This window comes from Sycon ciliatum, chromosome 1, assembly GCF_964019385.1.
Source record: "Sycon ciliatum chromosome 1, ocSycCili1.1, whole genome shotgun sequence".
Lineage (NCBI taxonomy): Eukaryota > Metazoa > Porifera > Calcarea > Leucosolenida > Sycettidae > Sycon > Sycon ciliatum.
This window is the reverse complement of record NC_088643.1, coordinates 25,070,615-25,097,922: the sequence shown is the minus strand read 5'-3', so window position 1 is coordinate 25,097,922 and position 27,308 is coordinate 25,070,615. Positions and strand designations below refer to the sequence as shown.

Sequence of the window (27,308 nt, the reverse complement as noted above, 5' to 3'; positions counted from 1 at the left end):
GCACCCGGCATGCTTTGATTCTTGCGAGAACGAAGGAAATCAGATCTGTTGAAGAACTGGGCATTCTCCCCACTTATGGGTTTTCTCAAAGTGTTTTTTGCAACTGGACACAGCAAAGGGTACACAGGGTCATCGGACACGCAACGGTCACTACGGTATTGACCGTACCACTTGTTGCCCCCGGGTACCCCGTGAATCAATCAAAAGCACTGATTTGGACTCGAAATTTAGAAAACTTTCAGCGGAGCCTCCCCTCCCAAAAAGGAAACTATACCTCAGATGGCTGACATCGTACCACCCTAACTTACCTTCTGACATCCCTGCTACACATCCCTGCTACACATCCCTGCTACACATCCCTGCTACACATCCCTGCTACACATGGGCACTTAAGACAGAGACATCCCTGCTACACATGGGCACTTAAGACAGAGACACCGAACAAGAGTTATGCACCTCATACATACTTTCCTGGTGTTTATTACTTCACCTCAGCACATACGAAGCCTGTTAAAAAAGACTTCCATCCAAAAAAATTAGGTCTCTGAACTGCAATTGAATAGCATAAAGGCTTTCGGACATGAGTATTCTTCAAACATAAATTGGTTGCAGTGGAGTCTGCACATCCCGAACCTTTGTTATCATTTTCCAAACCATATTCACTGTATTTCATATTCACTGTATTTCATATTCACTGTATTTCATATTCACTGTATTTCATATCCACTGTATTTCTTTAACCTTAATGAGTAAGTCCATCTCGCTCCCTCCAACTCACCTTCTTTACGAGTTGACGGACAAGCTATGCTGCCACACTTGCGCTGTTGCCTGCTCTCTCCCACACACAGACTGCTGTCATCGTTTCCGCATTCTCGACTTCTTCTCTGTATCCCGCCGCCACAGCTGGAACTGCACTGCGACCAGCTACTCCATACATCCCAGCCACGAACTAAACACATCCAACAACGCACAGACGCACATGAAAACACGACACACCAAACACCAACATCCTCCGTGCATACTAGCTGCCTGTTGGCTTCTTCATACAGAACTGAACTGTTAGCATGTACAGTACACGCGGCAAGTACAGTACCTTTTCAATTCAACAAAACATATTACATGTATAGCAGTCTGAGTCATGCAAGACTGTTCTCGCTGACCATGCTCTTGCTCACCTGGGCACACAAATTGCTCCAGTTTCTTCAGCACAGTCTCCTCCAATGCATCAAAACTCTGCACCGATAACACGTGCTTAGGATATGGCAGGCTTGCGATGCTTTCCAACTCTGACCGGTCTATTCCGTTACCGATGCCCACTGCAAACACCTCGATGTGGTTAGCACGCAGCTCAGAAGCGCAGGCCGAAGGATTGCCACCAACATTGGAGTTTCCGTCACTCAACAGTACAATAACTTCTCGTCTTCTGCCACCGCTTGAGCTGCTCCTTCTTCCTCGTCCTCGTCCTCGATAACCAGAAGATGACGACCCTGAGCTGCTGCTGCTGCTGCTACCACGGCTGCTGCTGCTGCTGCCACGGCCGCTACTGCTGCTGCTGCTGCTGCTGCTGCTGCTGCCACTGCTGCTTCCGCCGCTTCCTCTGCCATTCTGACTACTACTTCCACCTCCACTGCCACGGCTGCTGCTTCCGCTGCTGCCGGATGCACTCCCGCAATAAGACCTGCACGAAGAATTGCGGTGACAACCCAGAGATGTGCAGCTCATTGACAAGCCAAACAAGTCAATTCCTGCTACTTCCAGAGCACCACTTGTGTTGGTACAGCCTTTTGTAACCTTGGCCATCCCATCCATAGCTGACAGCACTGAACTTAGATTCAAGTACATATCAAAGCCGAACACAACATTCGCACTATTGTTGTAGCGAAGTACTCCAAATCGGCTTTGACTCCGACCCACAGCGCCAGTCCCAGAGCTGTCGTTTCTCCAATTGTTACTGCTGCTGCCGCCGCCTCCGCCGCTGTCACTGCTGCCACTGCTGCTTATGTTGCTCAGCTGCTGTCGCCTCCATGCAGACCGCCCATCTTCTCCACGATTTTTTGCCACCGAAAATCGATCCATCATCTTCTTTGTGAAGCTCACCATCTTAGCAAAATTGCCATCACCAACGCTACCTGAAGCATCCAGTATGAATGCTACGTCCAACACACCACCTCTTTCTACACAGCCTCCTGCATACAAAGACAATGCACGAAATACACACACAAACACAGAAACAACATCATGTTATAATATTAACGCTCTTTCTGACTGTTTATCATCTTCTTACAGTCGTGCATAGTTGCTGCATAACTCGTTCCCATGTGTGTTCTTCTCTTTTTTAACATCATAATTATTGGAGAAATTATTGTATCCATAATTATGTCCTTTTCCTTTCTACATTTATTTATGGCTCAACATGCGAGTTTCAAATCATTATTATTAGTATTCTTTCTTTTTTCAGTCCACGTCTACTGTCATACAGAGAGACATAAAAAACAAGGACAACTGGACACAGATTGAGGGGTAGGTGGTCGCAGCCTGATCGATAAGAGTGTCTCATATGATCAACGATGTTCACACGGATCCAGAAATAAGCCATGATCACTGAACAACCATTTAGGACCGTCAGATTAATTTACATGGACCGAGCCAGTCGGGAAAGAACCCTCGCACCGACGGACGCAGCAGTGAGGGAAATAACCCGGTGTATGATGCCAGTGACGATATGACATCATGCAAGCATTTCAAAACACATCAAAGCAAACTTGCTTTTAAAAACAAATTTGGGGTGCACAGAACTGAAGCGTGGGAGCACACAGACACTGGTGAGACTCAAGAACTGACTGAAGAACCAGGAAAAGAAGCAATAATAAAGAAAAGCATTGATGCCATATTTGAAGCAGAAAAACAGAAAAAGAGTGTTGCGCAAGATTTCATTTCTTGTCTATCTCCCCTGCGTCCGGCCGCCGAGAAATAAAACTTCTACTTCTCCCTCGATCTCTCGTTTTATCAAGTTCTCTCTCTCTCTCTCTCATTCTCTCTCTGTCTGTCTCTGTCTCTGTGTCAAACTCACCTTCCTTACGAGTTGATGGGCAAGCTACGCTGCCGCACTTGCGCTGTTGCCTGCTCTCTCCCACACACAGACTGCTCTCATTGCTTCCGCATTCTCGACTTCTTCTCTGTATCCCGCTGCCACAGCTGGAACTGCACTGCGACCAGCTACTCCATACATCCCAGCCACGAACTAAACACATCCAACAACGCACAGACGCACATGAAAACACGACACACCAAACACCAACATCCTCCGTGCATACTAGCTGCCTGTTGGCTTCTTCATACAGAACTGAACCGTTATGATCTACAGTACACGCGGCAAGTACAGTACCTTTTCAATTCAACAAAACATACTACATGTATAGCAGTCTGAGTCATGCAAGACTGTTCTCGCTGCCCATGCTCTTGCTCACCTGGGCACACAAATTGCTCCAGTTTCTTCAGCACAGTCTCCTCCAATGCATCAAAACTCTGCACCGATAACACGTGCTTAGGATATGGCAGGCTTGCGATGCTTTCCAACTCTGACCGGTCTATTCCGTTACCGATGCCCACTGCAAACACCTCGATGTGGTTAGCACGCAGCTCAGAAGCGCAGGCCGAAGGATTGCCACCAACATTGGAGTTTCCGTCACTCAACAGTACAATAACTTCTCGTCTTCTGCCACCGCTTGAGCTGCTCCTTCTTCCTCGTCCTCGTCCTCGATAACCAGAAGATGACGACCCTGAGCTGCTGCTGCTGCTGCTACCACGGCTGCTGCTGCTGCTGCCACGGCCGCTACTGCTGCTGCTGCTGCTGCTGCTGCTGCCACTGCTGCTTCCGCCGCTTCCTCTGCCATTCTGACTACTACTTCCACCTCCACTGCCACGGCTGCTGCTTCCGCTGCTGCCGGATGCACTCCCGCAATAAGACCTGCACGAAGAATTGCGGTGACAACCCAGAGATGTGCAGCTCATTGACAAGCCAAACAAGTCAATTCCTGCTACTTCCAGAGCACCACTTGTGTTGGTACAGCCTTTTGTAACCTTGGCCATCCCATCCATAGCTGACAGCACTGAACTTAGATTCAAGTACATATCAAAGCCGAACACAACATTCGCACTATTGTTGTAGCGAAGTACTCCAAATCGGCTTTGACTCCGACCCACAGCGCCAGTCCCAGAGCTGTCGTTTCTCCAATTGTTACTGCTGCTGCCGCCGCCTCCGCCGCTGTCACTGCTGCCACTGCTGCTTATGTTGCTCAGCTGCTGTCGCCTCCATGCAGACCGCCCATCTTCTCCACGATTTTTTGCCACCGAAAATCGATCCATCATCTTCTTTGTGAAGCTCACCATCTTAGCAAAATTGCCATCACCAACGCTACCTGAAGCATCCAGTATGAATGCTACGTCCAACACACCACCTCTTTCTACACAGCCTCCTGCATACAAAGACAATGCACGAAATACACACACAAACACAGAAACAACATCATGTTATAATATTAACGCTCTTTCTGACTGTTTATCATCTTCTTACAGTCGTGCATAGTTGCTGCATAACTCGTTCCCATGTGTGTTCTTCTCTTTTTTAACATCATAATTATTGGAGAAATTATTGTATCCATAATTATGTCCTTTTCCTTTCTACATTTATTTATGGCTCAACATGCGAGTTTCAAATCATTATTATTAGTATTCTTTCTTTTTTCAGTCCACGTCTACTGTCATACAGAGAGACATAAAAAACAAGGACAACTGGACACAGATTGAGGGGTAGGTGGTCGCAGCCTGATCGATAAGAGTGTCTCATATGATCAACGATGTTCACACGGATCCAGAAATAAGCCATGATCACTGAACAACCATTTAGGACCGTCAGATTAATTTACATGGACCGAGCCAGTCGGGAAAGAACCCTCGCACCGACGGACGCAGCAGTGAGGGAAATAACCCGGTGTATGATGCCAGTGACGATATGACATCATGCAAGCATTTCAAAACACATCAAAGCAAACTTGCTTTTAAAAACAAATTTGGGGTGCACAGAACTGAAGCGTGGGAGCACACAGACACTGGTGAGACTCAAGAACTGACTGAAGAACCAGGAAAAGAAGCAATAATAAAGAAAAGCATTGATGCCATATTTGAAGCAGAAAAACAGAAAAAGAGTGTTGCGCAAGATTTCATTTCTTGTCTATCTCCCCTGCGTCCGGCCGCCGAGAAATAAAACTTCTACTTCTCCCTCGATCTCTCGTTTTATCAAGTTCTCTCTCTCTCTCTCTCTCATTCTCTCTCTGTCTGTCTCTGTCTCTGTGTCAAACTCACCTTCCTTACGAGTTGATGGGCAAGCTACGCTGCCGCACTTGCGCTGTTGCCTGCTCTCTCCCACACACAGACTGCTCTCATTGCTTCCGCATTCTCGACTTCTTCTCTGTATCCCGCTGCCACAGCTGGAACTGCACTGCGACCAGCTACTCCATACATCCCAGCCACGAACTAAACACATCCAACAACGCACAGACGCACATGAAAACACGACACACCAAACACCAACATCCTCCGTGCATACTAGCTGCCTGTTGGCTTCTTCATACAGAACTGAACCGTTATGATCTACAGTACACGCGGCAAGTACAGTACCTTTTCAATTCAACAAAACATATTACATGTATAGCAGTCTGAGTCATGCAAGACTGTTCTCGCTGCCCATGCTCTTGCTCACCTGGGCACACAAATTGCTCCAGTTTCTTCAGCACAGTCTCCTCCAATGCATCAAAACTCTGCACCGATAACACGTGCTTAGGATATGGCAGGCTTGCGATGCTTTCCAACTCTGACCGGTCTATTCCGTTACCGATGCCCACTGCAAACACCTCGATGTTGTTAGCACGCAGCTCAGAAGCGCAGGCCGAAGGATTGCCACCAACATTGGAGTTTCCGTCACTCAACAGTACAATAACTTCTCGTCTTCTGCCACCGCTTGAGCTGCTCCTTCTTCCTCGTCCACGTCCTCGATAACCAGAAGATGACGACCCTGAGCTGCTGCTGCTGCTGCTGCTGCTCCCACGGCTGCTGCTGCTGCTCCCACGGCCGCTGCTGCTGCTGCCACTGCTGCTTCCGCCGCTTCCTCTGCCATTCTGACTACTACTTCCAGCTCCACTGCCACGGCTGCTGCTTCCGCTGCTGCCGGATGCACTCCCGCAATAAGACCTGCACGAAGAATTGCGGTGACAACCCAGAGATGTGCAGCTCATTGACAAGCCAAATAAGTCAATTCCTGCTACTTCTAGAGCACCACTTGTGTTGGTACAGCCTTTTGTCACCTTGGCCATCCCATCCATAGCTGACAGCACTGAACTTAGATTCAAGTACATATCAAAGCCGAACACAACATTCGCACTATTGTTGTAGCGAAGTACTCCAAATCGGCTTTGACTCCGACCCACAGCACCAGTACCAGAGCTGTCGTTTCTCCAATTGTTACTGCTGCTGCTGCTCCTGCCGCCGCCACCGCCGCTGTCACTGCTGAAACTACTGCTTATGTTGCTCAGCTGCTGTCGCCTCCATGCAGACCGCCCGTCTTCTCCACGATTTGTTGCCACCGAAAATCGATCCATCATCTTCTTTGTGAAGCTCACCATCTTAGCAAAATTGCCATCACCAACGCTACCTGAAGCATCCAGTATGAATGCTACGTCCAACACACCACCTCTTTCTACACAGCCTCCTGCATACAAAGACAATGCATGAAATACACACACAAACACAGAAACAACATCATGTTATAATATTAACGCTCTTTCTGACTGTTTATCATCTTCTTACAGTCGTGGATAGTTGCTGCATAACTCATTCTCATGTGTTTTCTTCCCCTTTTTTTAACATCATAATTATTGGAGAAATTATTTTATCCATAATTATGTCCTTTTCCTTTCTACATATATTTATGGCTCAACATGCGAGTTTCAAATCATTATTATTAGTATTCTTTCTTTTTTCAGTCCACGTCTACTGTCATACAGAGAGACATAAAAAACAAGGACAACTGGACACAGATTGAGGGGTAGGTGGTCGCAGCCTGATCGATCAGAGTGTCTCAAATGATCAACGATGTTCACACGGATCCAGAAATAAGCCATGATCACTGAACAACCATTTAGGACCGTCAGATTAATTTACATTGACCGAGCCAGCCGGGAAAGAACCCTCACACCGACGGACGCAGCAGTGAGGGAAATAACCCGGTGTATGATGCCAGTGACGATATGACATCATGCAAGCATTTCAAAGCACATCAAAGCAAACTTGCTTTTAAAAACAAATTTGGGGTACACAGAACTGAAGCGTGGGAGCGCACAGACACTGGTGAGACTCAAGAACTGACTGAGGAACCAGGAAAAGAAGCAACAATAAAGAAAAGCCTTCAATGACGCCATATTTGAAGCAGAAAAACAGAAAAAGAGTGCTGCGCAAGATTTCATTTGTTGTCTATCTCCCCTGCGTCCGGCCGACGAGGAATAAAACTTCTATTTCTCCCTCGACCTCTCGTTTTATCAAGTTCTCACTCTCTCTCTGTCTCTCTCTCTCTCTCTCTGTCTCTCTCTTTCTCTGTCTCTGTGTCAAACTTACCTTCCTTACGAATTGATGGACAAGCTACGCTGCCACACTTGCGCTGTTGCCTGCTCTCTCCCACACACAGACTGCTCTCATTGCTTCCGCATTCTCGACTTCTTCTCTGTATCCCGCCGCCACAGCTGGAACTGCACTGCGACCAGCTACTCCATACATCCCAGCCACGAACTAAACACATCCAACAACGCACAGACGCACATGAAAACACGACACACCAAACACCAACATCCTCCGTGCATACTAGCTGCCTGTTGGCTTCTTCATACAGAACTGAACCGTTATGATCTACAGTACACGCGGCAAGTACAGTACCTTTTCAATTCAACAAAACATATTACATGTATAGCAGTCTGAGTCATGCAAGACTGTTCTCGCTGACCATGCTCTTGCTCACCTGGGCACACAAATTGCTCCAGTTTCTTCAGCACAGTCTCCTCCAATGCATCAAAACTCTGCACCGATAACACGTGCTTAGGATATGGCAGGCTTGCGATGCTTTCCAACTCTGACCGGTCTATTCCGTTACCGATGCCCACTGCAAACACCTCGATGTTGTTAGCACGCAGCTCAGAAGCGCAGGCCGAAGGATTGCCACCAACATTGGAGTTTCCGTCACTCAACAGTACAATAACTTCTCGTCTTCTGCCACCGCTTGAGCTGCTCCTTCTTCCTCGTCCACGTCCTCGATAACCAGAAGATGACGACCCTGAGCTGCTGCTGCTGCTGCTGCTACCACGGCTGCTGCTGCTGCTGCTGCTGCTGCTCCCACGGCCGCTGCTGCTGCTGCTGCCACTGCTGCTTCCGCCGCTTCCTCTGCCATTCTGACTACTACTTCCACCTCCACTGCCACGGCTGCTGCTTCCGCTGCTGCCGGATGCACTCCCGCAATAAGACCTGCACGAAGAATTGCGGTGACAACCCAGAGATGTGCAGCTCATTGACAAGCCAAATAAGTCAATTCCTGCTACTTCTAGAGCACCACTTGTGTTGGTACAGCCTTTTGTCACCTTGGCCATCCCATCCATAGCTGACAGCACTGAACTTAGATTCAAGTACATATCAAAGCCGAACACAACATTCGCACTATTGTTGTAGCGAAGTACTCCAAATCGGCTTTGACTCCGACCCACAGCACCAGTACCAGAGCTGTCGTTTCTCCAATTGTTACTGCTGCTGCTGCTCCTGCCGCCGCCACCGCCGCTGTCACTGCTGAAACTACTGCTTATGTTGCTCAGCTGCTGTCGCCTCCATGCAGACCGCCCGTCTTCTCCACGATTTGTTGCCACCGAAAATCGATCCATCATCTTCTTTGTGAAGCTCACCATCTTAGCAAAATTGCCATCACCAACGCTACCTGAAGCATCCAGTATGAATGCTACGTCCAACACACCACCTCTTTCTACACAGCCTCCTGCATACAAAGACAATGCATGAAATACACACACAAACACAGAAACAACATCATGTTATAATATTAACGCTCTTTCTGACTGTTTATCATCTTCTTACAGTCGTGGATAGTTGCTGCATAACTCATTCTCATGTGTTTTCTTCCCCTTTTTTTAACATCATAATTATTGGAGAAATTATTTTATCCATAATTATGTCCTTTTCCTTTCTACATATATTTATGGCTCAACATGCGAGTTTCAAATCATTATTATTAGTATTCTTTCTTTTTTCAGTCCACGTCTACTGTCATACAGAGAGACATAAAAAACAAGGACAACTGGACACAGATTGAGGGGTAGGTGGTCGCAGCCTGATCGATCAGAGTGTCTCAAATGATCAACGATGTTCACACGGATCCAGAAATAAGCCATGATCACTGAACAACCATTTAGGACCGTCAGATTAATTTACATTGACCGAGCCAGCCGGGAAAGAACCCTCACACCGACGGACGCAGCAGTGAGGGAAATAACCCGGTGTATGATGCCAGTGACGATATGACATCATGCAAGCATTTCAAAGCACATCAAAGCAAACTTGCTTTTAAAAACAAATTTGGGGTACACAGAACTGAAGCGTGGGAGCGCACAGACACTGGTGAGACTCAAGAACTGACTGAGGAACCAGGAAAAGAAGCAACAATAAAGAAAAGCCTTCAATGACGCCATATTTGAAGCAGAAAAACAGAAAAAGAGTGCTGCGCAAGATTTCATTTGTTGTCTATCTCCCCTGCGTCCGGCCGACGAGGAATAAAACTTCTATTTCTCCCTCGACCTCTCGTTTTATCAAGTTCTCACTCTCTCTCTGTCTCTCTCTCTCTCTCTGTCTCTCTCTCTCTCTCTCTGTCTCTCTCTTTCTCTGTCTCTGTGTCAAACTTACCTTCCTTACGAATTGATGGACAAGCTACGCTGCCACACTTGCGCTGTTGCCTGCTCTCTCCCACACACAGACTGCTCTCATTGCTTCCGCATTCTCGACTTCTTCTCTGTATCCCGCCGCCACAGCTGGAACTGCACTGCGACCAGCTACTCCATACATCCCAGCCACGAACTAAACACATCCAACAACGCACAGACGCACATGAAAACACGACACACCAAACACCAACATCCTCCGTGCATACTAGCTGCCTGTTGGCTTCTTCATACAGAACTGAACCGTTATGATCTACAGTACACGCGGCAAGTACAGTACCTTTTCAATTCAACAAAACATATTACATGTATAGCAGTCTGAGTCATGCAAGACTGTTCTCGCTGACCATGCTCTTGCTCACCTGGGCACACAAATTGCTCCAGTTTCTTCAGCACAGTCTCCTCCAATGCATCAAAACTCTGCACCGATAACACGTGCTTAGGATATGGCAGGCTTGCGATGCTTTCCAACTCTGACCGGTCTATTCCGTTACCGATGCCCACTGCAAACACCTCGATGTTGTTAGCACGCAGCTCAGAAGCGCAGGCCGAAGGATTGCCACCAACATTGGAGTTTCCGTCACTCAACAGTACAATAACTTCTCGTCTTCTGCCACCGCTTGAGCTGCTCCTTCTTCCTCGTCCACGTCCTCGATAACCAGAAGATGACGACCCTGAGTTGCTGCTGCTGCTGCTGCTACCACGGCTGCTGCTGCTGCTGCTGCTGCTGCTCCCACGGCCGCTGCTGCTGCTGCTGCCACTGCTGCTTCCGCCGCTTCCTCTGCCATTCTGACTACTACTTCCACCTCCACTGCCACGGCTGCTGCTTCCGCTGCTGCCGGATGCACTCCCGCAATAAGACCTGCACGAAGAATTGCGGTGACAACCCAGAGATGTGCAGCTCATTGACAAGCCAAATAAGTCAATTCCTGCTACTTCTAGAGCACCACTTGTGTTGGTACAGCCTTTTGTCACCTTGACCATCCCATCCATAGCTGACAGCACTGAACTTAGATTCAAGTACATATCAAAGCCGAACACAACATTCGCACTATTGTTGTAGCGAAGTACTCCAAATCGGCTTTGACTCCGACCCACAGCGCCAGTACCAGAGCTGTCGTTTCTCCAACTGTTACTGCTGCTGCTGCTGCTGCCGCCGCCACCGCCGCTGTCACTGCTGCCACTACTGCTTATGTTGCTCAGCTGCTGTCGCCTCCATGCAGACCGCCCGTCTTCTCCACGATTTGTTGCCACCGAAAATAGATCCATCATCTTCTTTGTGAAGCTCACCATCTTAGCAAAATTGCCATCACCAACGCTACCTGAAGCATCCAGTATGAATGCTACGTCCAACACACCACCTCTTTCTACACAGCCTCCTGCATACAAAGACAATGCACGAAATACACACACAAACACAGAAACAACATCATGTTGTACTATTAACGCTCTTTCTGACTGTTTATCATCTTCTTACAGTCGTGCATAGTTGCTGCATAACTCGTTCTCATGTGTGTTCTTCTCTTTTTTAACATCATAATTATTAGTATTCTTTCTTTTTTCAGTCCACATCTACTGTAATACAGAGAGACATAAAAAAAACAAGGACAACTGGACACAGATTGAGGGGTAGGTGGTCGCAGCCTGATCGATCAGAGTGTCTCAAATGATCAACGATGTTCACACGGATCCAGAAATAAGCCATGATCACTGAACAACCATTTAGGACCGTCAGATTAATTTACATGGACCGAGCCATTCGGGAAAGAACCCTCGCACCGACGGACGCAGCAGTGAGGGAAATAACCCGGTGTATGATGCCAGTGACGATATGATATCATGCAAGCATTTCAAAGCACATCAAAGCAAACTTGCTTTTAAAAACAAATTTGGGGTGCACAGAACTGAAGCGTGGGAGCGCACAGACACTGGTGAGACTCAAGAACTGACTGAGGAACCAGGAAAAGAAGCAACAATAAAGAAAAGCCTTCAATGACGCCATATTTGAAGCAGAAAAACAGAAAAAGAGTGTTGCGCAAGATTTCATTTCTTGTCTATCTCCCCTGCGTCCGGCCGACAAGAAATGAAACTTCTACTTCTCCCTCGATCTCTCGTTTTATCAAGTTCTCTCTCTCTCTCTCTCTCTCTCTGTCTCTGTCTCTGTGTCAAACTCACCTTCCTTACGAGTTGATGGACAAGCTACGCTGCCACACTTGCGCTGTTGCCTGCTCTCTCCCACACACAGGCTGCTCTCATTGCTTCCGCATTCTCGACTTCTTCTCTGTATCCCGCCGCCACAGCTGGAACTGCACTGCGACCAGCTACTCCATACATCCCAGCCACGAACTAAACACATCCAACAACGCACAGACGCACATGAAAACACGACACACCAAACACCAACATCCTCCGTGCATACTAGCTGCCTGTTGGCTTCTTCATACAGAACTGAACCGTTATGATCTACAGCACACGCGGCAAGTACAGTACCTTTTCAATTCAACAAAACATATTACATGTATAGCAGTCTGAGTCATGCAAGACTGTTCTCGCTGCCCATGCTCTTGCTCACCTGGGCACACAAATTGCTCCAGTTTCTTCAGCACAGTCTCCTCCAATGCATCAAAACTCTGCACCGATAACACGTGCTTAGGATATGGCAGGCTTGCGATGCTTTCCAACTCTGACCGGTCTATTCCGTTACCGATGCCCACTGCAAACACCTCGATGTTGTTAGCACGCAGCTCAGAAGCGCAGGCCGAAGGATTGCCACCAACATTGGAGTTTCCGTCACTCAACACCACAATAACTTCTCGTCTTCTGCCACCGCTTGAGCTGCTCCTTCTTCCTCGTCCTCGTCCTCGATCACCAGAAGATGACGACCCTGAGCTGCTGCTGCTGCTGCTGCTACCACGGCTGCTGCTGCTGCTGCCACGGCCGTTACTGCTGCTGCTGCTGCTACTGCTGCTTCCGCCGCTTCCTCTGCCATTCTGACTACTACTTCCACCTCCACTGCCACGGCTGCTGCTTCCGCTGCTGCCGGATGCACTCCCGCAATAAGACCTGCACGAAGAATTGCGGTGACAACCCAGAGATGTGCAGCTCATTGACAAGCCAAATAAGTCAATTCCTGCTACTTCTAGAGCGCCACTTGTGTTGGTACAGCCTATTGTCACCTTGGCCATCCCATCCATAGCTGACAGCACTGAACTTAGATTCAAGTACATATCAAAGCCGAACACAACATTCGCACTATTGTTGTAGCGAAGTACTCCAAATCGGCTTTGACTCCGACCCACAGCGCCAGTACCAGAGCTGTCGTTTCTCCAATTGTTACTGCCGCTGCTGCTGCTGCCGCCGCCACCGCCGCTGTCACTGCTGCCACTACTGCTTATGTTGCTCAGCTGCTGTCGCCTCCATGCAGACCGCCCGTCTTCTCCACGATTTGTTGCCACCGAAAATCGATCCATCATCTTCTTTGTGAAGCTCACCATCTTAGCAAAATTGCCATCACCAACGCTACCTGAAGCATCCAGTATGAATGCTACGTCCAACACACCACCTCTTTCTACACAGCCTCCTGCATACAAAGACAATGCACGAATTACACACACAAACACAGAAACAACATCATGTGATATATTAGGCCTTGCTGGTTTTTTTCTATGTTTCTCGTCACCTTATTCGATGAAATCAATGAGGGAGGGCGAAACAAATATAAAAGCCATCCAAAAAAAACCAGTGTACGTGCATTGCATTTGTGTACAGTGAAGCGACACGGCACTGTTCATGTACATTGACATGTACATGAATACATGAGTGTATCCCCTCTGCCATGCTTGTGGTCCAAACACAGCCGGCATCATGATCATTAATATTGTGTGACTTACGGCCCAGCTTATATGACACACATGTACATGTACATGTGTGTGAGCTGAGTACAATCATGCGATAAATAGAACAAATATGTAATTGATGCCAACATAATAGTTACGTGTAACACTAATGTTCTTTTTTTTTCTTTTGGGTTACATTTCCCGGTTTTCTGGGTTTGCATTACATTTGTATTGCATTTTTTTAACCATTTTTTTGTTCCGTTTCTTTATAATTTTTTAAAACTCCGGCTGTGAAATACATGCGCGCGGGTGACGCGAAACATAGATAAAGAACGGTGTGGCCTTAACGCTCTTTCTGACTGTTTATCATCTTCTTACAGTCGTGGATAGTTGCTGCTTAACTCGTTCTCATGTGTTTTCTTCCCCTTTTTTTTAACATCATATCAGTATTCTTTCTTTTTTCAGTCCACATCTACTGTCATACAGAGAGACATAAAAAAACAAGGACAACTGGACACAGATTGAGGGGTAGGTGGTCGCAGCCTGATCGATCAGAGTGTCTCAAATGATCAACGATGTTCACACGGATCCAGAAATAAGCCATGATCACTGAACAACCATTTAGGACCGTCCGACTAATTTACATGGACCGAGCCAGCCGGAAAAGAACCCTCGCACCGACGGACGCAGCAGTGAGGGAAATAACCCGGTGTATGATGCCAGTGACGATATGACATCATGCAAGCATTTCATAGCACATCAAAGCAAACTTGCTTTTAAAAACAAATTTGGGGTGCACAGAACTGAAGCGTGGGAGCGCACAGACACTGGTGAGACTCAAGAACTGACTGAGGAACCAGGAAAAGAAGCAACAATAAAGAAAAGCATTGATGCCATATTTGATGCAGAAAAACAGAAAAAGAGTGTTGCGCAAGAATGTATTTCTTGTCTATCTCCCCTGCGTCCGGCCGACGAGAAATAAAACTTCTATTTCTCCCTCGATATCTCGTTTTATCAAGTTCTCTCTCTCTCTGTCTCTCTCTCTCTCTGTCTCTCTCTCTCTCTCTCTCTCTGTCTCTCTCTCTCTCTCTCCCTCTGTCTCTGTGTCAAACTCACCTTCCTTACGAGTTGATGGACAAGCTACGCTGCCACACTTGCGCTGTTGCCTGCTCTCTCCCACACACAGACTGCTCTCATTGCTTCCGCATTCTCGACTTCTTCTCTGTATCCCGCCGCCACAGCTGGAACTGCACTGCGACCAGCTACTCCATACATCCCAGCCACGAACTAAACACATCCAACAACGCACAGACGCACATGAAAACACGACACACCAAACACCAACATCCTCCGTGCATACTAGCTGCCTGTTGGCTTCTTCATACAGAACTGAACCGTTATGATCTACAGTACACGCGGCAAGTACAGTACCTTTTCAATTCAACAAAACATATTACATGTATAGCAGTCTGAGTCATGCAAGACTGTTCTCGCTGCCCATGCTCTTGCTCACCTGGGCACACAAATTGCTCCAGTTTCTTCAGCACAGTCTCCTCCAATGCATCAAAACTCTGCACCGATAACACGTGCTTAGGATATGGCAGGCTTGCGATGCTTTCCAACTCTGACCGGTCTATTCCGTTACCGATGCCCACTGCAAACACCTCGATGTTGTTAGCACGCAGCTCAGAAGCGCAGGCCGAAGGATTGCCACCAACATTGGAGTTTCCGTCACTTAACACCACAATAATTTCTCGTCTTCTGTCACCGCTTGAGCTGCTCCTTCTTCCTCGTCCTCGTCCTCGATCACCAGAAGATGACGACCCTGAGCTGCTGCTGCTGCTGCTGCTGCTGCTGCTCCCACGGCCGCTGCTGCTGCTGCTGCTGCTGCCACGGCCGCTACTGCTGCTGCTGCTGCCACTGCTGCTTCCGCCGCTTCCTCTGCCATTCTGACTACTACTTCCACCTCCACTGCCACGGTTGCTGCTCCCGCTGCTGCCGGATGCACTCCCGCAATAAGACCTGCACGAAGAATTGCGGTGACAACCCAGAGATGTGCAGCTCATTGACAAGCCAAATAAGTCAATTCCTGCTACTTCTAGAGCACCACTTGTGTTGGTACAGCCTTTTGTCACCTTGGCCATCCCATCCATAGCTGACAGCACTGAACTTAGATTCAAGTACATATCAAAGCCGAACACAACATTCGCACTATTGTTGTAGCGAAGTACTCCAAATCGGCTTTGACTCCGACCCACAGCGCCAGTATCAGAGCTGTTGTTTCTCCAATTGTTACTGCCGCTGCTGCTGCTGCCGCCGCCACTGCTGCCACTACTGCTTATGTTGCTCAGCTGCTGTCGCCTCCATGCAGACCGCCCGTCTTCTCCACGATATGTTGCCACCGAAAATCGATCCATCATCTTCTTTGTGAAGCTCACCATCTTAGCAAAATTGCCGTCACCAACGCTACCTGAAGCATCCAGTATGAATGCTACGTCCAACACACCACCTCTTTCTACACAGCCTCCTGCATACAAAGACAATGCACGAAATACACACACAAACACAGAAACAACATCATGTTGTAATATTAACGCTCTTTCTGACTGTTTATCATCTTCTTACAGTCGTGGATAGTTGCTGCATAACTCGGTCTCATGTGTGTTCTTCTCTTTTTTAACATCGTAATTATTGTAGAAATTACTGTATCCATATGTCCTTTTCCTTTCTACATTTATATATGGCTCAACATCCGAGTTTCAAATCATAATTATTAGTATTCTTTCTTTTTTCAGTCCACGTCTACTTTTGTACAGAGAGACATAAAAAACAAGGACAACTGGACACAGATTGAGGGGTAGGTGGTCGCAGCCTGATCGATCAGAGTGTCTCATATAATCAATGATGTTCACACGGATCCAGAAATAAGCCATGATCACTGAACAACCATTTAGGACCGTCAGATTAATTTACATGGACCGAGCCAGTCGGGAAAGAACCCTCGCACCGACGGACGCAGCAGTGAGGGAAATAACCCGGTGTATGATGCCAGTAACGATATGACATCATGCAAGCATTTCAAAGCACATCAAAGCAAACTTGCTTTTAAAAACAAATTTGGGGTGCACAGAACTGAAGCGTGGGAGCGCACAGACACTGGTGAGACTGAGGAACTGACAGAGGAACCAGGAAAAGAAGCAACAATAAAGAAGAGCATTGATGCCATATTTAAAGCAGAAAAACAGAAAAAGAGTGTTGCGCAAGATTTCATTTCTTGTCTATCTCCCCTGCGTCCGGCCGACGAGAAATAAAACTTCTATTTCTCAATCGATCTCTCGTTTTATCAAGTTGTCTCTCTCTCTATCTCTCTCTCTCTCTGTCTCTCTCTCTCTCTCTCTCTATGTCTCTCTCTCTCTCTGTCTCTGTCTCTGTGTCAAACTCACCTTCCTTACGAGTTGATGGACAAGCTACGCTGCCACACTTGCGCTGTTGCCTGCTCTCTCCCACACACAGACTGCTCTCATTGCTTCGGCATTCTCGACTTCTTCTCTGTATCCCGCCGCCACAGCTGGAACTGCACTGCGACCAGCTACTCCATACATCCCAGCCACGAACTAAACACATCCAACAACGCACAGACGCACATGAAAACACGACACACCAAACACCAACATCCTCCGTGCATACTAGCTGCCTGTTGGCTTCTTCATACAGAACTGAACCGTTATGATCTACAGTACACGCGGCAAGTACAGTACCTTTTCAATTCAACAAAACATATTACGTGTATAGCAGTCTGAGTCATGCAAGACTGTTCTCGCTGCCCATGCTCTTGCTCACCTGGGCACACAAATTGCTCCAGTTTCTTCAGCACAGTCTCCTCCAACGCATCAAAACTCTGCACCGATAAAACGTGCTTAGGATATGGCAGGCTTGCGATGCTTTCCAACTCTGACCGGTCTATTCCGTTACCGATCCCCACTGCAAACACCTCGATGTTGTTAGCACGCAGCTCAGAAGCGCAGGCCGAAGGATTGCCACCAACATTGGAGTTTCCGTCACTCAACACCACAATAACTTCTCGTCTTCTGCCACCGCTTGAGCTGCTCCTTCTTCCTCGTCCTCGTCCTCGATCACCAGAAGATGACGACCCTGAGCTGCTGCTGCTGCTGCTGCTACCACGGCTGCTGCTGCTGCTGCTACCACGGCTGCTGCTGCTGCTGCTGCTGCCACGGCCGCTACTGCTGCTGCTGCTGCCACTGCTGCTTCCGCCGCTTCCTCTGCCATTCTGACTACTACTTCCACCTCCATTGCCACGGCTGCTGCTTCCGCTGCTGCCGGATGCACTCCCGCAATAAGACCTGCACGAAGAATTGCGGTGACAACCCAGAGATGTGCAGCTCATTGACAAGCCAAATAAGTCAATTCCTGCTACTTCTAGAGCACCACTTGTGTTGGTACAGCCTTTTGTCACCTTGGCCATCCCATCCATAGCTGACAGCACTGAACTTAGATTCAAGTACATATCAAAGCCGAACACAACATTCGCACTATTGTTGTAGCGAAGTACTCCAAATCGGCTTTGACTCCGACCCACAGCGCCAGTACCAGAGCTGTCGTTTCTCCAATTGTTACTGCTGCTGCTGCTGCTGCCGCCGCCACCGCCGCTGTCACTGCTGAAACTACTGCTTATGTTGCTCAGCTGCTGTCGCCTCCATGCAGACCGCCCGTCTTCTCCACGATTTGTTGCCACCGAAAATCGATCCATCATCTTCTTTGTGAAGCTCACCATCTTAGCAAAATTGCCATCACCAACGCTACCTGAAGCATCCAGTATGAATGCTACGTCCAAAACACCACCTCTTTCTACACAGCCTCCTGCATACAAAGACAATGCACGAAATACACACACAAACACAGAAACAACATTATGTTGTACTATTAACGCTCTTTCTGACTGTTTATCATCTTCTTACAGTCGTGCATAGTTGCTGCATAACTCGTTCTCATGTGTGTTCTTCTCTTTTTTAACATCATAATTATTAGTATTCTTTCTTTTTTCAGTCCACATCTACTGTAATACAGAGAGACATAAAAAACAAGGACAACTGGACACAGATTGAGGGGTAGGTGGTCACAGCCTGATCGATCAGAGTGTCTCAAATGATCAACGATGTTCACACGGATCCAGAAATAAGCCATGATCACTGAACAACCATTTAGGACCGTCAGATTAATTTACATTGACCGAGCCAGCCGGGAAAGAACCCTCACACCGACGGACGCAGCAGTGAGGGAAATAACCCGGTGTATGATGCCAGTGACGATATGACATCATGCAAGCATTTCAAAGCACATCAAAGCAAACTTGCTTTTAAAAACAAATTTGGGGTGCACAGAACTGAAGCGTGGGAGCGCACAGACACTGGTGAGACTCAAGAACTGACTGAGGAACCAGGAAAAGAAGCAACGATAAAGAAAAGCATTGATGCCATATTTGAAGCAGAAAAACAGAAAAAGAGTGTTACGCAAGATTTCATTTCTTGTCTATCTCCCTTGCGTCCGGCCGACGAGTAATAAAACTTCTACTTCTCCCTCGATCTCTCGTTTTATCAAGTTCTCTCTCTTGCTCTCTCATTCTCTCTCTCTGTCTCTGTGTCAAACTCACCTTCCTTACGAGTTGATGGACAATCTACGCTGCCGCACTTGCGCTGTTGCCTGCTCTCTCCCACACACAGACTGCTCTCATTGCTTCCGCATTCTCGACTTCTTCTCTGTATCCCGCCGCCACAGCTGGAACTGCACTGCGACCAGCTACTCCATACATCCCAGCCACGAACTAAACACATCCAACAACGCACAGACGCACATGAAAACACGACACACCAAACACCAACATCCTCCGTGCATACTAGCTGCCTGTTGGCTTCTTCATACAGAACTGAACCGTTATGATCTACAGTACACGCGGCAAGTACAGTACCTTTTCAATTCAACAAAACATATTACATGTATAGCAGTCTGAGTCATGCAAGACTGTTCTCGCTGCCCATGCTCTTGCTCACCTGGGCACACAAATTGCTCCAGTTTCTTCAGCACAGTCTCCTCCAATGCATCAAAACTCTGCACCGATAACACGTGCTTAGGATATGGCAGGCTTGCGATGCTTTCCAACTCTGACCGGTCTATTCCGTTACCGATGCCCACTGCAAACACCTCGATGTTGTTAGCACGCAGCTCAGAAGCGCAGGCCGAAGGATTGCCACCAACATTGGAGTTTCCGTCACTCAACACCACAATAACTTCTCGTCTTCTGCCACCGCTTGAGCTGCTCCTTCTTCCTCGTCCTCGTCCTCGATCACCAGAAGATGACGACCCTGAGCTGCTGCTGCTGCTGCTGCTGCTGCTACCACGGCTGCTGCTGCTGCTGCTACCACGGCTGCTGCTGCTGCTGCTGCTGCTGCCACGGCCGCTACTGCTGCTGCTGCTGCCACTGCTGCTTCCGCCGCTTCCTCTGCCATTCTGACTACTACTTCCACCTCCATTGCCACGGCTGCTGCTTCCGCTGCTGCCGGATGCACTCCCGCAATAAGACCTGCACGAAGAATTGCGGTGACAACCCAGAGATGTGCAGCTCATTGACAAGCCAAATAAGTCAATTCCTGCTACTTCTAGAGCACCACTTGTGTTGGTACAGCCTTTTGTCACCTTGGCCATCCCATCCATAGCTGACAGCACTGAACTTAGATTCAAGTACATATCAAAGCCGAACACAACATTCGCACTATTGTTGTAGCGAAGTACTCCAAATCGGCTTTGACTCCGACCCACAGCGCCAGTACCAGAGCTGTCGTTTCTCCAATTGTTACTGCTGCTGCTGCTGCTGCCGCCGCCACCGCCGCTGTCACTGCTGAAACTACTGCTTATGTTGCTCAGCTGCTGTCGCCTCCATGCAGACCGCCCGTCTTCTCCACGATTTGTTGCCACCGAAAATCGATCCATCATCTTCTTTGTGAAGCTCACCATCTTAGCAAAATTGCCATCACCAACGCTACCTGAAGCATCCAGTATGAATGCTACGTCCAAAACACCACCTCTTTCTACACAGCCTCCTGCATACAAAGACAATGCACGAAATACACACACAAACACAGAAACAACATTATGTTGTACTATTAACGCTCTTTCTGACTGTTTATCATCTTCTTACAGTCGTGCATAGTTGCTGCATAACTCGTTCTCATGTGTGTTCTTCTCTTTTTTAACATCATAATTATTAGTATTCTTTCTTTTTTCAGTCCACATCTACTGTAATACAGAGAGACATAAAAAACAAGGACAACTGGACACAGATTGAGGGGTAGGTGGTCACAGCCTGATCGATCAGAGTGTCTCAAATGATCAACGATGTTCACACGGATCCAGAAATAAGCCATGATCACTGAACAACCATTTAGGACCGTCAGATTAATTTACATTGACCGAGCCAGCCGGGAAAGAACCCTCACACCGACGGACGCAGCAGTGAGGGAAATAACCCGGTGTATGATGCCAGTGACGATATGACATCATGCAAGCATTTCAAAGCACATCAAAGCAAACTTGCTTTTAAAAACAAATTTGGGGTGCACAGAACTGAAGCGTGGGAGCGCACAGACACTGGTGAGACTCAAGAACTGACTGAGGAACCAGGAAAAGAAGCAACGATAAAGAAAAGCATTGATGCCATATTTGAAGCAGAAAAACAGAAAAAGAGTGTTACGCAAGATTTCATTTCTTGTCTATCTCCCTTGCGTCCGGCCGACGAGTAATAAAACTTCTACTTCTCCCTCGATCTCTCGTTTTATCAAGTTCTCTCTCTTGCTCTCTCATTCTCTCTCTCTGTCTCTGTGTCAAACTCACCTTCCTTACGAGTTGATGGACAATCTACGCTGCCGCACTTGCGCTGTTGCCTGCTCTCTCCCACACACAGACTGCTCTCATTGCTTCCGCATTCTCGACTTCTTCTCTGTATCCCGCCGCCACAGCTGGAACTGCACTGCGACCAGCTACTCCATACATCCCAGCCACGAACTAAACACATCCAACAACGCACACACGCACATGAAAACACGACACACCAAACACCAACATCCTCCGTGCATACTAGCTGCCTGTTGGCTTCTTCATACAGAACTGAACCGTTATGATCTACAGTACACGCGGCAAGTACAGTACCTTTTCAATTCAACAAAACATATTACATGTATAGCAGTCTGAGTCATGCAAGACTGTTCTCGCTGCCCATGCTCTTGCTCACCTGGGCACACAAATTGCTCCAGTTTCTTCAGCACAGTCTCCTCCAATGCATCAAAACTCTGCACTGATAACACGTGCTTAGGATATGGCAGGCTTGCGATGCTTTCCAACTCTGACCGGTCTATTCCGTTACCGATGCCCAATGCAAACACCTCGATGTTGTTAGCACGCAGCTCAGAAGCGCAGGCCGAAGGATTGCCACCAACATTGGAGTTTCCGTCACTCAACAGTACAATAACTTCTCGTCTTCTGCCACCGCTTGAGCTGCTCCTTCTTCCTCGTCCACGTCCTCGATAACCAGAAGATGACGACCCTGAGCTGCTGCTGCTGCTGCTGCTACCACGGCTGCTGCTGCTGCTGCTGCTCCCACGGCCGCTGCTGCTGCTGCTGCCACTGCTGCTTCCGCCGCTTCCTCTGCCATTCTGACTACTACTTCCACCTCCACTGCCACGGCTGCTGCTTCCGCTGCTGCCGGATGCACTCCCGCAATAAGACCTGCACGAAGAATTGCGGTGACAACCCAGAGATGTGCAGCTCATTGACAAGCCAAATAAGTCAATTCCTGCTACTTCTAGAGCACCACTTGTGTTGGTACAGCCTTTTGTCACCTTGGCCATCCCATCCATAGCTGACAGCACTGAACTTAGATTCAAGTACATATCAAAGCCGAACACAACATTCGCACTATTGTTGTAGCGAAGTACTCCAAATCGGCTTTGACTCCGACCCACAGCGCCAGTACCAGAGCTGTCGTTTCTCCAATTGTTACTTCTGCTGCTGCTGCTGCTGCTGCCGCCGCCACCGCCGCTGTCACTGCTGCCACTTCTGCTTATGTTGCTCAGCTGCTGTCGCCTCCATGCAGACCGCCCGTCTTCTCCACGATTTGTTGCTACCGAAAATAGATCCATCATCTTCTTTGTGAAGCTCACCATCTTAGCAAAATTGCCATCACCAACGCTACCTGAAGCATCCAGTATGAATGCTACGTCCAACACACCACCTCTTTCTACACAGCCTCCTGCATACAAAGACAATGCACGAAATACACACACAAACACAGAAACAACATCATGTGATATATTAGGCCTTGCTGGTTTTTTTCTATGTTTCGCGTCACCTTATTCGATGAAATCAATGAGGGAGGGCGAAACAAATATAAAAGCCATCCAAAAAAAACCAGTGTACGTGCATTGCATTTGTGTACAGTGAAGCGACACGGCACTGTTCATGTACATTGACATGTACATGAATACATGAGTGTATCCCCTCTGCCATGCTTGTGGTCCAAACACAGCCGGCATCATGATCATTAATATTGTGTGACTTACGGCCCAGCTTATATGACACACATGTACATGTACATGTGTGTGAGCTGAGTACAATCATGCGATAAATAGAACAAATATGTAATTGATGCAAACATAATAGTTACGTGTAACACTAATGTTCTTTTTTTTTCTTTTGGGTTACATTTCCCGGTTTTCTGGGTTTGCATTACAATTGTATTGCATTTTTTAACCATTTTTTTGTTCCATTTTTTTATAATTTTTTTAAACTCCGGCTCTGAAATACATGCGCGCGGGTGACGCGAAACATAGATAAAGAACGGTGTGGCCTTAACGCTCTTTCTGACTGTTTATCATCTTCTTACAGTCGTGGATAGTTGCTGCATAACTCGTTCTCATGTGTTTTCTTCCCCTTTTTTAACATCATATCAGTATTCTTTCTTTTTTCAGTCCACATCTACTGTCATACAGAGAGACATAAAAAACAAGGACAACTGGACACCGATTAAGGGGTAGGTGGTCGCAGCCTGATCGATCAGAGTGTCTCAAATGATCAACGATGTTCACACGGATCCAGAAATAAGCCATGATCACTGAACAACCATTTAGGACCGTCCGACTAATTTACATGGACCGAGCCAGCCGGGAAAGAACCCTCGCACCGACGGACGCAGCAGTGAGGGAAATAACCCGGTGTATGATGCCAGTGACGATATGACATCATGCAAGCATTTCATAGCACATCAAAGCAAACTTGCTTTTAAAAACAAATTTGGGGTGCACAGAACTGAAGCGTGGGAGCGCACAGACACTGGTGAGACTCAAGAACTGACTGAGGAACCAGGAAAAGAAGCAACGATAAAGAAAAGCATTGATGCCATATTTGAAGCAGAAAAACAGAAAAAGAGTGTTGCGCAAGAATGTATTTCTTGTCTATCTCCCCTGCGTCCGGCCGACGAGAAATAAAACTTCTATTTCTCCCTCGATCTCTCGTTTTATCAAGTTCTCTCTCTCTCTCTCTCATTCTCTCTCTCTCTCTGTCTCTGTCTCTGTGTCCAACTCACCTTCCTTACGAGTTGATGGACAAGCTACGCTGCCACACTTGCGCTGTTGCCTGCTCTCTCCCACACACAGACTGCTCTCATTGCTTCCGCATTCTCGACTTCTTCTCTGTATCCCGCTGCCACAGCTGGAACTGCACTGCGACCAGCTACTCCATACATCCCAGCCACGAACTAAACACATCCAACAACGCACACACGCACATGAAAACACGACACACCAAACACCAACATCCTCCGTGCATACTAGCTGCCTGTTGGCTTCTTCATACAGAACTGAACTGTTAGCATGTACAGTACACGTGGCAAGTACAGTACCTTTTCAATTCAACAAAACATATTACATGTATAGCAGTCTGAGTCATGCAAGACTGTTCTCGCTGCCCATGCTCTTGCTCACCTGGGCACACAAATTGCTCCAGTTTCTTCAGGACAGTCTCCTCCAACGCATCAAAACTCTGCACCGATAAAACGTGCTTAGGATATGGCAGGCTTGCGATGCTTTCCAACTCTGACCGGTCTATTCCGTTACCGATGCCCACTGCAAACACCTCGATGTTGTTAGCACGCAGCTCAGAAGCGCAGGCCGAAGGATTGCCACCAACATTGGAGTTTCCGTCACTCAACACCACAATAACTTCTCGTCTTCTGCTACCGCTTGAGCTGCTCCTTCTTCCTCGTCCTCGTCCTTGATCACCAGAAGATGACGACCCTGAGCTGCTGCTGCTGCTGCTGCTTCCACGGCTGCTGCTGCTGCTACCACGGCTGCTGCTGCTGCTGCCACGGCCGCTACTGCTGCTGCTGCTGCCACTGCTGCTTCCGCCGCTTCCTCTGCCATTCTGACTACTACTTCCACCTCCACTGCCACGGCTGCTGCTTCCGCTGCTGCCGGATGCACTCCCGCAATAAGACCTGCACGAAGAATTGCGGTGACAACCCAGAGATGTGCAGCTCATTGACAAGCCAAATAAGTCAATTCCTGCTACTTCTAGAGCACCACTTGTGTTGGTACAGCCTTTTGTCACCTTGGCCATCCCATCCATAGCTGACAGCACTGAACTTAGATTCAAGTACATATCAAAGCCGAACACAACATTCGCACTATTGTTGTAGCGAAGTACTCCAAATCGGCTTTGACTCCGACCCACAGTGCCAGTACCAGATCTGTCGTTTCTCCAATTGTTACTGCTGCTGCTGCTGCTGCTACTGCTGCTGCCGCCACCGCCGCTGTCACTGCTGCCACTACTGCTTATGTTGCTCAGCTGCTGTCGCCTCCATGCAGACCGCCCGTCTTCTCCACGATTTGTTGCCACTGAAAATCGATCCATCATCTTCTTTGTGAAGCTCACCATCTTAGCAAAATTGCCATCACCAACGCTACCTGAAGCATCCAGTATGAATGCTACGTCCAACACACCACCTCTTTCAACACAGCCTCCTGCATACAAAGACAATGCACGAAATACACCCACAAACACAGAAACAACAACATGTTGTACTATTAACGCTCTTTCTGACTGTTTATCAACTTCTTACAGTCGTGGATAGTTGCTGCATAACTCGTTCTCGTGTGTTTTCTTCTCTTTTTTAACGTCATATTAGTATTCTTTCTTTTTTCAGTCCACATCTACTGTCATACAGAGAGACATAAAAAACAAGGACAACTGGACACAGATTGAGGGGTAGGTGGTCGCAGCCTGATCGATCAGAGTGTCTCAAATGATCAACGATGTTCACACGGATCCAGAAATAAGCCATGATCACTGAACAACCATTTAGGACCGTCAGATTAATTTACATGGACCGAGCCAGTCTGGAAAGAACCCTCGCACCGACGGACGCAGCAGTGAGGGAAATAACCCGGTGTATGATGCCAGTGACGATATGACATCATGCAAGCATTTCAAAGCACATCAAAGCAAACTTGCTTTTAAAAACAAATTTGGGGTGCACAGAACTGAAGCGTGGGAGCTCACAGACACTGGTGAGACTCAAGAACTGACTGAGGAACCAGGAAAAGAAGCAACAATAAAGAAAAGCATTCATGACATATTTGAAGCAGAAAAACAGAAAAAGAGTGTTGCGCAAGATTTCATTTCTTGTCTATCTCCCTTGCGTCCGGCCGACGAGTAATAAAACTTCTATTTCTCCCTTGATCTCTCGTTTTATCAAGTTCTCTCTCTCTCTCTCTCTCTCTCTCTCTCTCTCATTCTCTCTCTCTCTCTCTCTCTCTCTGTCTCTGTCTCTGTGTCAAACTCACCTTCCTTACGAGTTGATGGACAAGCTACGCTGCCACACTTGCGCTGTTGCCTGCTCTCTCCCACACACAGACTGCTCTCATTGCTTCCGCATTCTCGACTTCTTCTCTGTATCCCGCCGCCACAGCTGGAACTGCACTGCGACCAGCTACTCCATGCATCCCAGCCACGAACTAAACACATCCAACAACGCACACACGCACATGAAAACACGACACACCAAACACCAACATCCTCCGTGCATACTAGCTGCCTGTTGGCTTCTTCATACAGAACTGAACCGTTATGATCTACAGTACACGCGGCAAGTACAGTACCTTTTCAATTCAACAAAACATATTACATGTATAGCAGTCTGAGTCATGCAAGACTGTTCTCGCTGACCATGCTCTTGCTCACCTGGGCACACAAATTGCTCCAGTTTCTTCAGCACAGTCTCCTCCAAAGCATCAAAACTCTGCACCGATAACATGTGCTTAGGATATGGCAGGCTTGCGATGCTTTCCAACTCTGACCGGTCTATTCCGTTACCGAT

The 27,308-nt window shown here is 47.7% G+C and overlaps 2 protein-coding genes across 2 annotated transcripts in view; both read right to left on the bottom strand.

Moving 5' to 3' along the window:
- Positions 1-936, bottom strand: part of LOC135819768 (mucin-3B-like) — an 83,634-nt gene extending 82,698 nt beyond the window's left edge. The window contains exon 1 of the mRNA XM_065333043.1: positions 779-936. The gene's annotated coding sequence lies outside the window, so the exon portion shown is untranslated. The remainder of the gene's footprint in view (positions 1-778) is intronic.
- On the bottom strand, positions 925-27,245 carry LOC135824222 (hornerin-like). The gene is made up of 26 exons (XM_065336982.1): positions 27,173-27,245; positions 26,776-26,946; positions 24,916-25,953; positions 24,519-24,689; positions 22,170-23,186; positions 21,773-21,943; positions 19,936-20,982; positions 19,539-19,709; positions 17,711-18,748; positions 17,314-17,484; positions 16,167-16,397; positions 15,639-15,892; positions 15,025-15,157; positions 12,607-13,614; positions 12,210-12,380; positions 10,397-11,413; positions 10,000-10,170; positions 8,063-9,079; positions 7,666-7,836; positions 5,759-6,763; positions 5,362-5,532; positions 3,468-4,475; positions 3,071-3,241; positions 1,953-2,186; positions 1,408-1,678; positions 925-949 (listed from the first exon to the last, which is right to left on the bottom strand). The coding sequence occupies exons 1-26, from the start codon at positions 27,243-27,245 to the stop codon at positions 925-927; spliced, it is 12,126 nt and encodes a 4,041-aa protein (XP_065193054.1).
- Between the last annotated feature and the right edge of the window lie 63 nt (positions 27,246-27,308).

What these genes read in the sequence shown, in the direction of transcription:
- LOC135824222 (XM_065336982.1), bottom strand. Translation starts at nt 27,245, where the DNA reads ATGTTATCGGTGCAGAGTTTTGATGCTTTGGAGGAGACTGTGCTGAAG. An exon ending in GAGAGCAGGCAACAGCGCAA is followed by an intron (nt 13,615 to 15,024) that starts GTGTGGCAGCGT and finishes CTTTGTATGCAG; the next exon opens with GAGGCTGTGTAGAAAGAGGT. An exon ending in TCCATCAATTCGTAAGGAAG is followed by an intron (nt 6,764 to 7,665) that starts GTAAGTTTGACA and finishes CTTTGTATGCAG; the next exon opens with GAGGCTGTGTAGAAAGAGGT.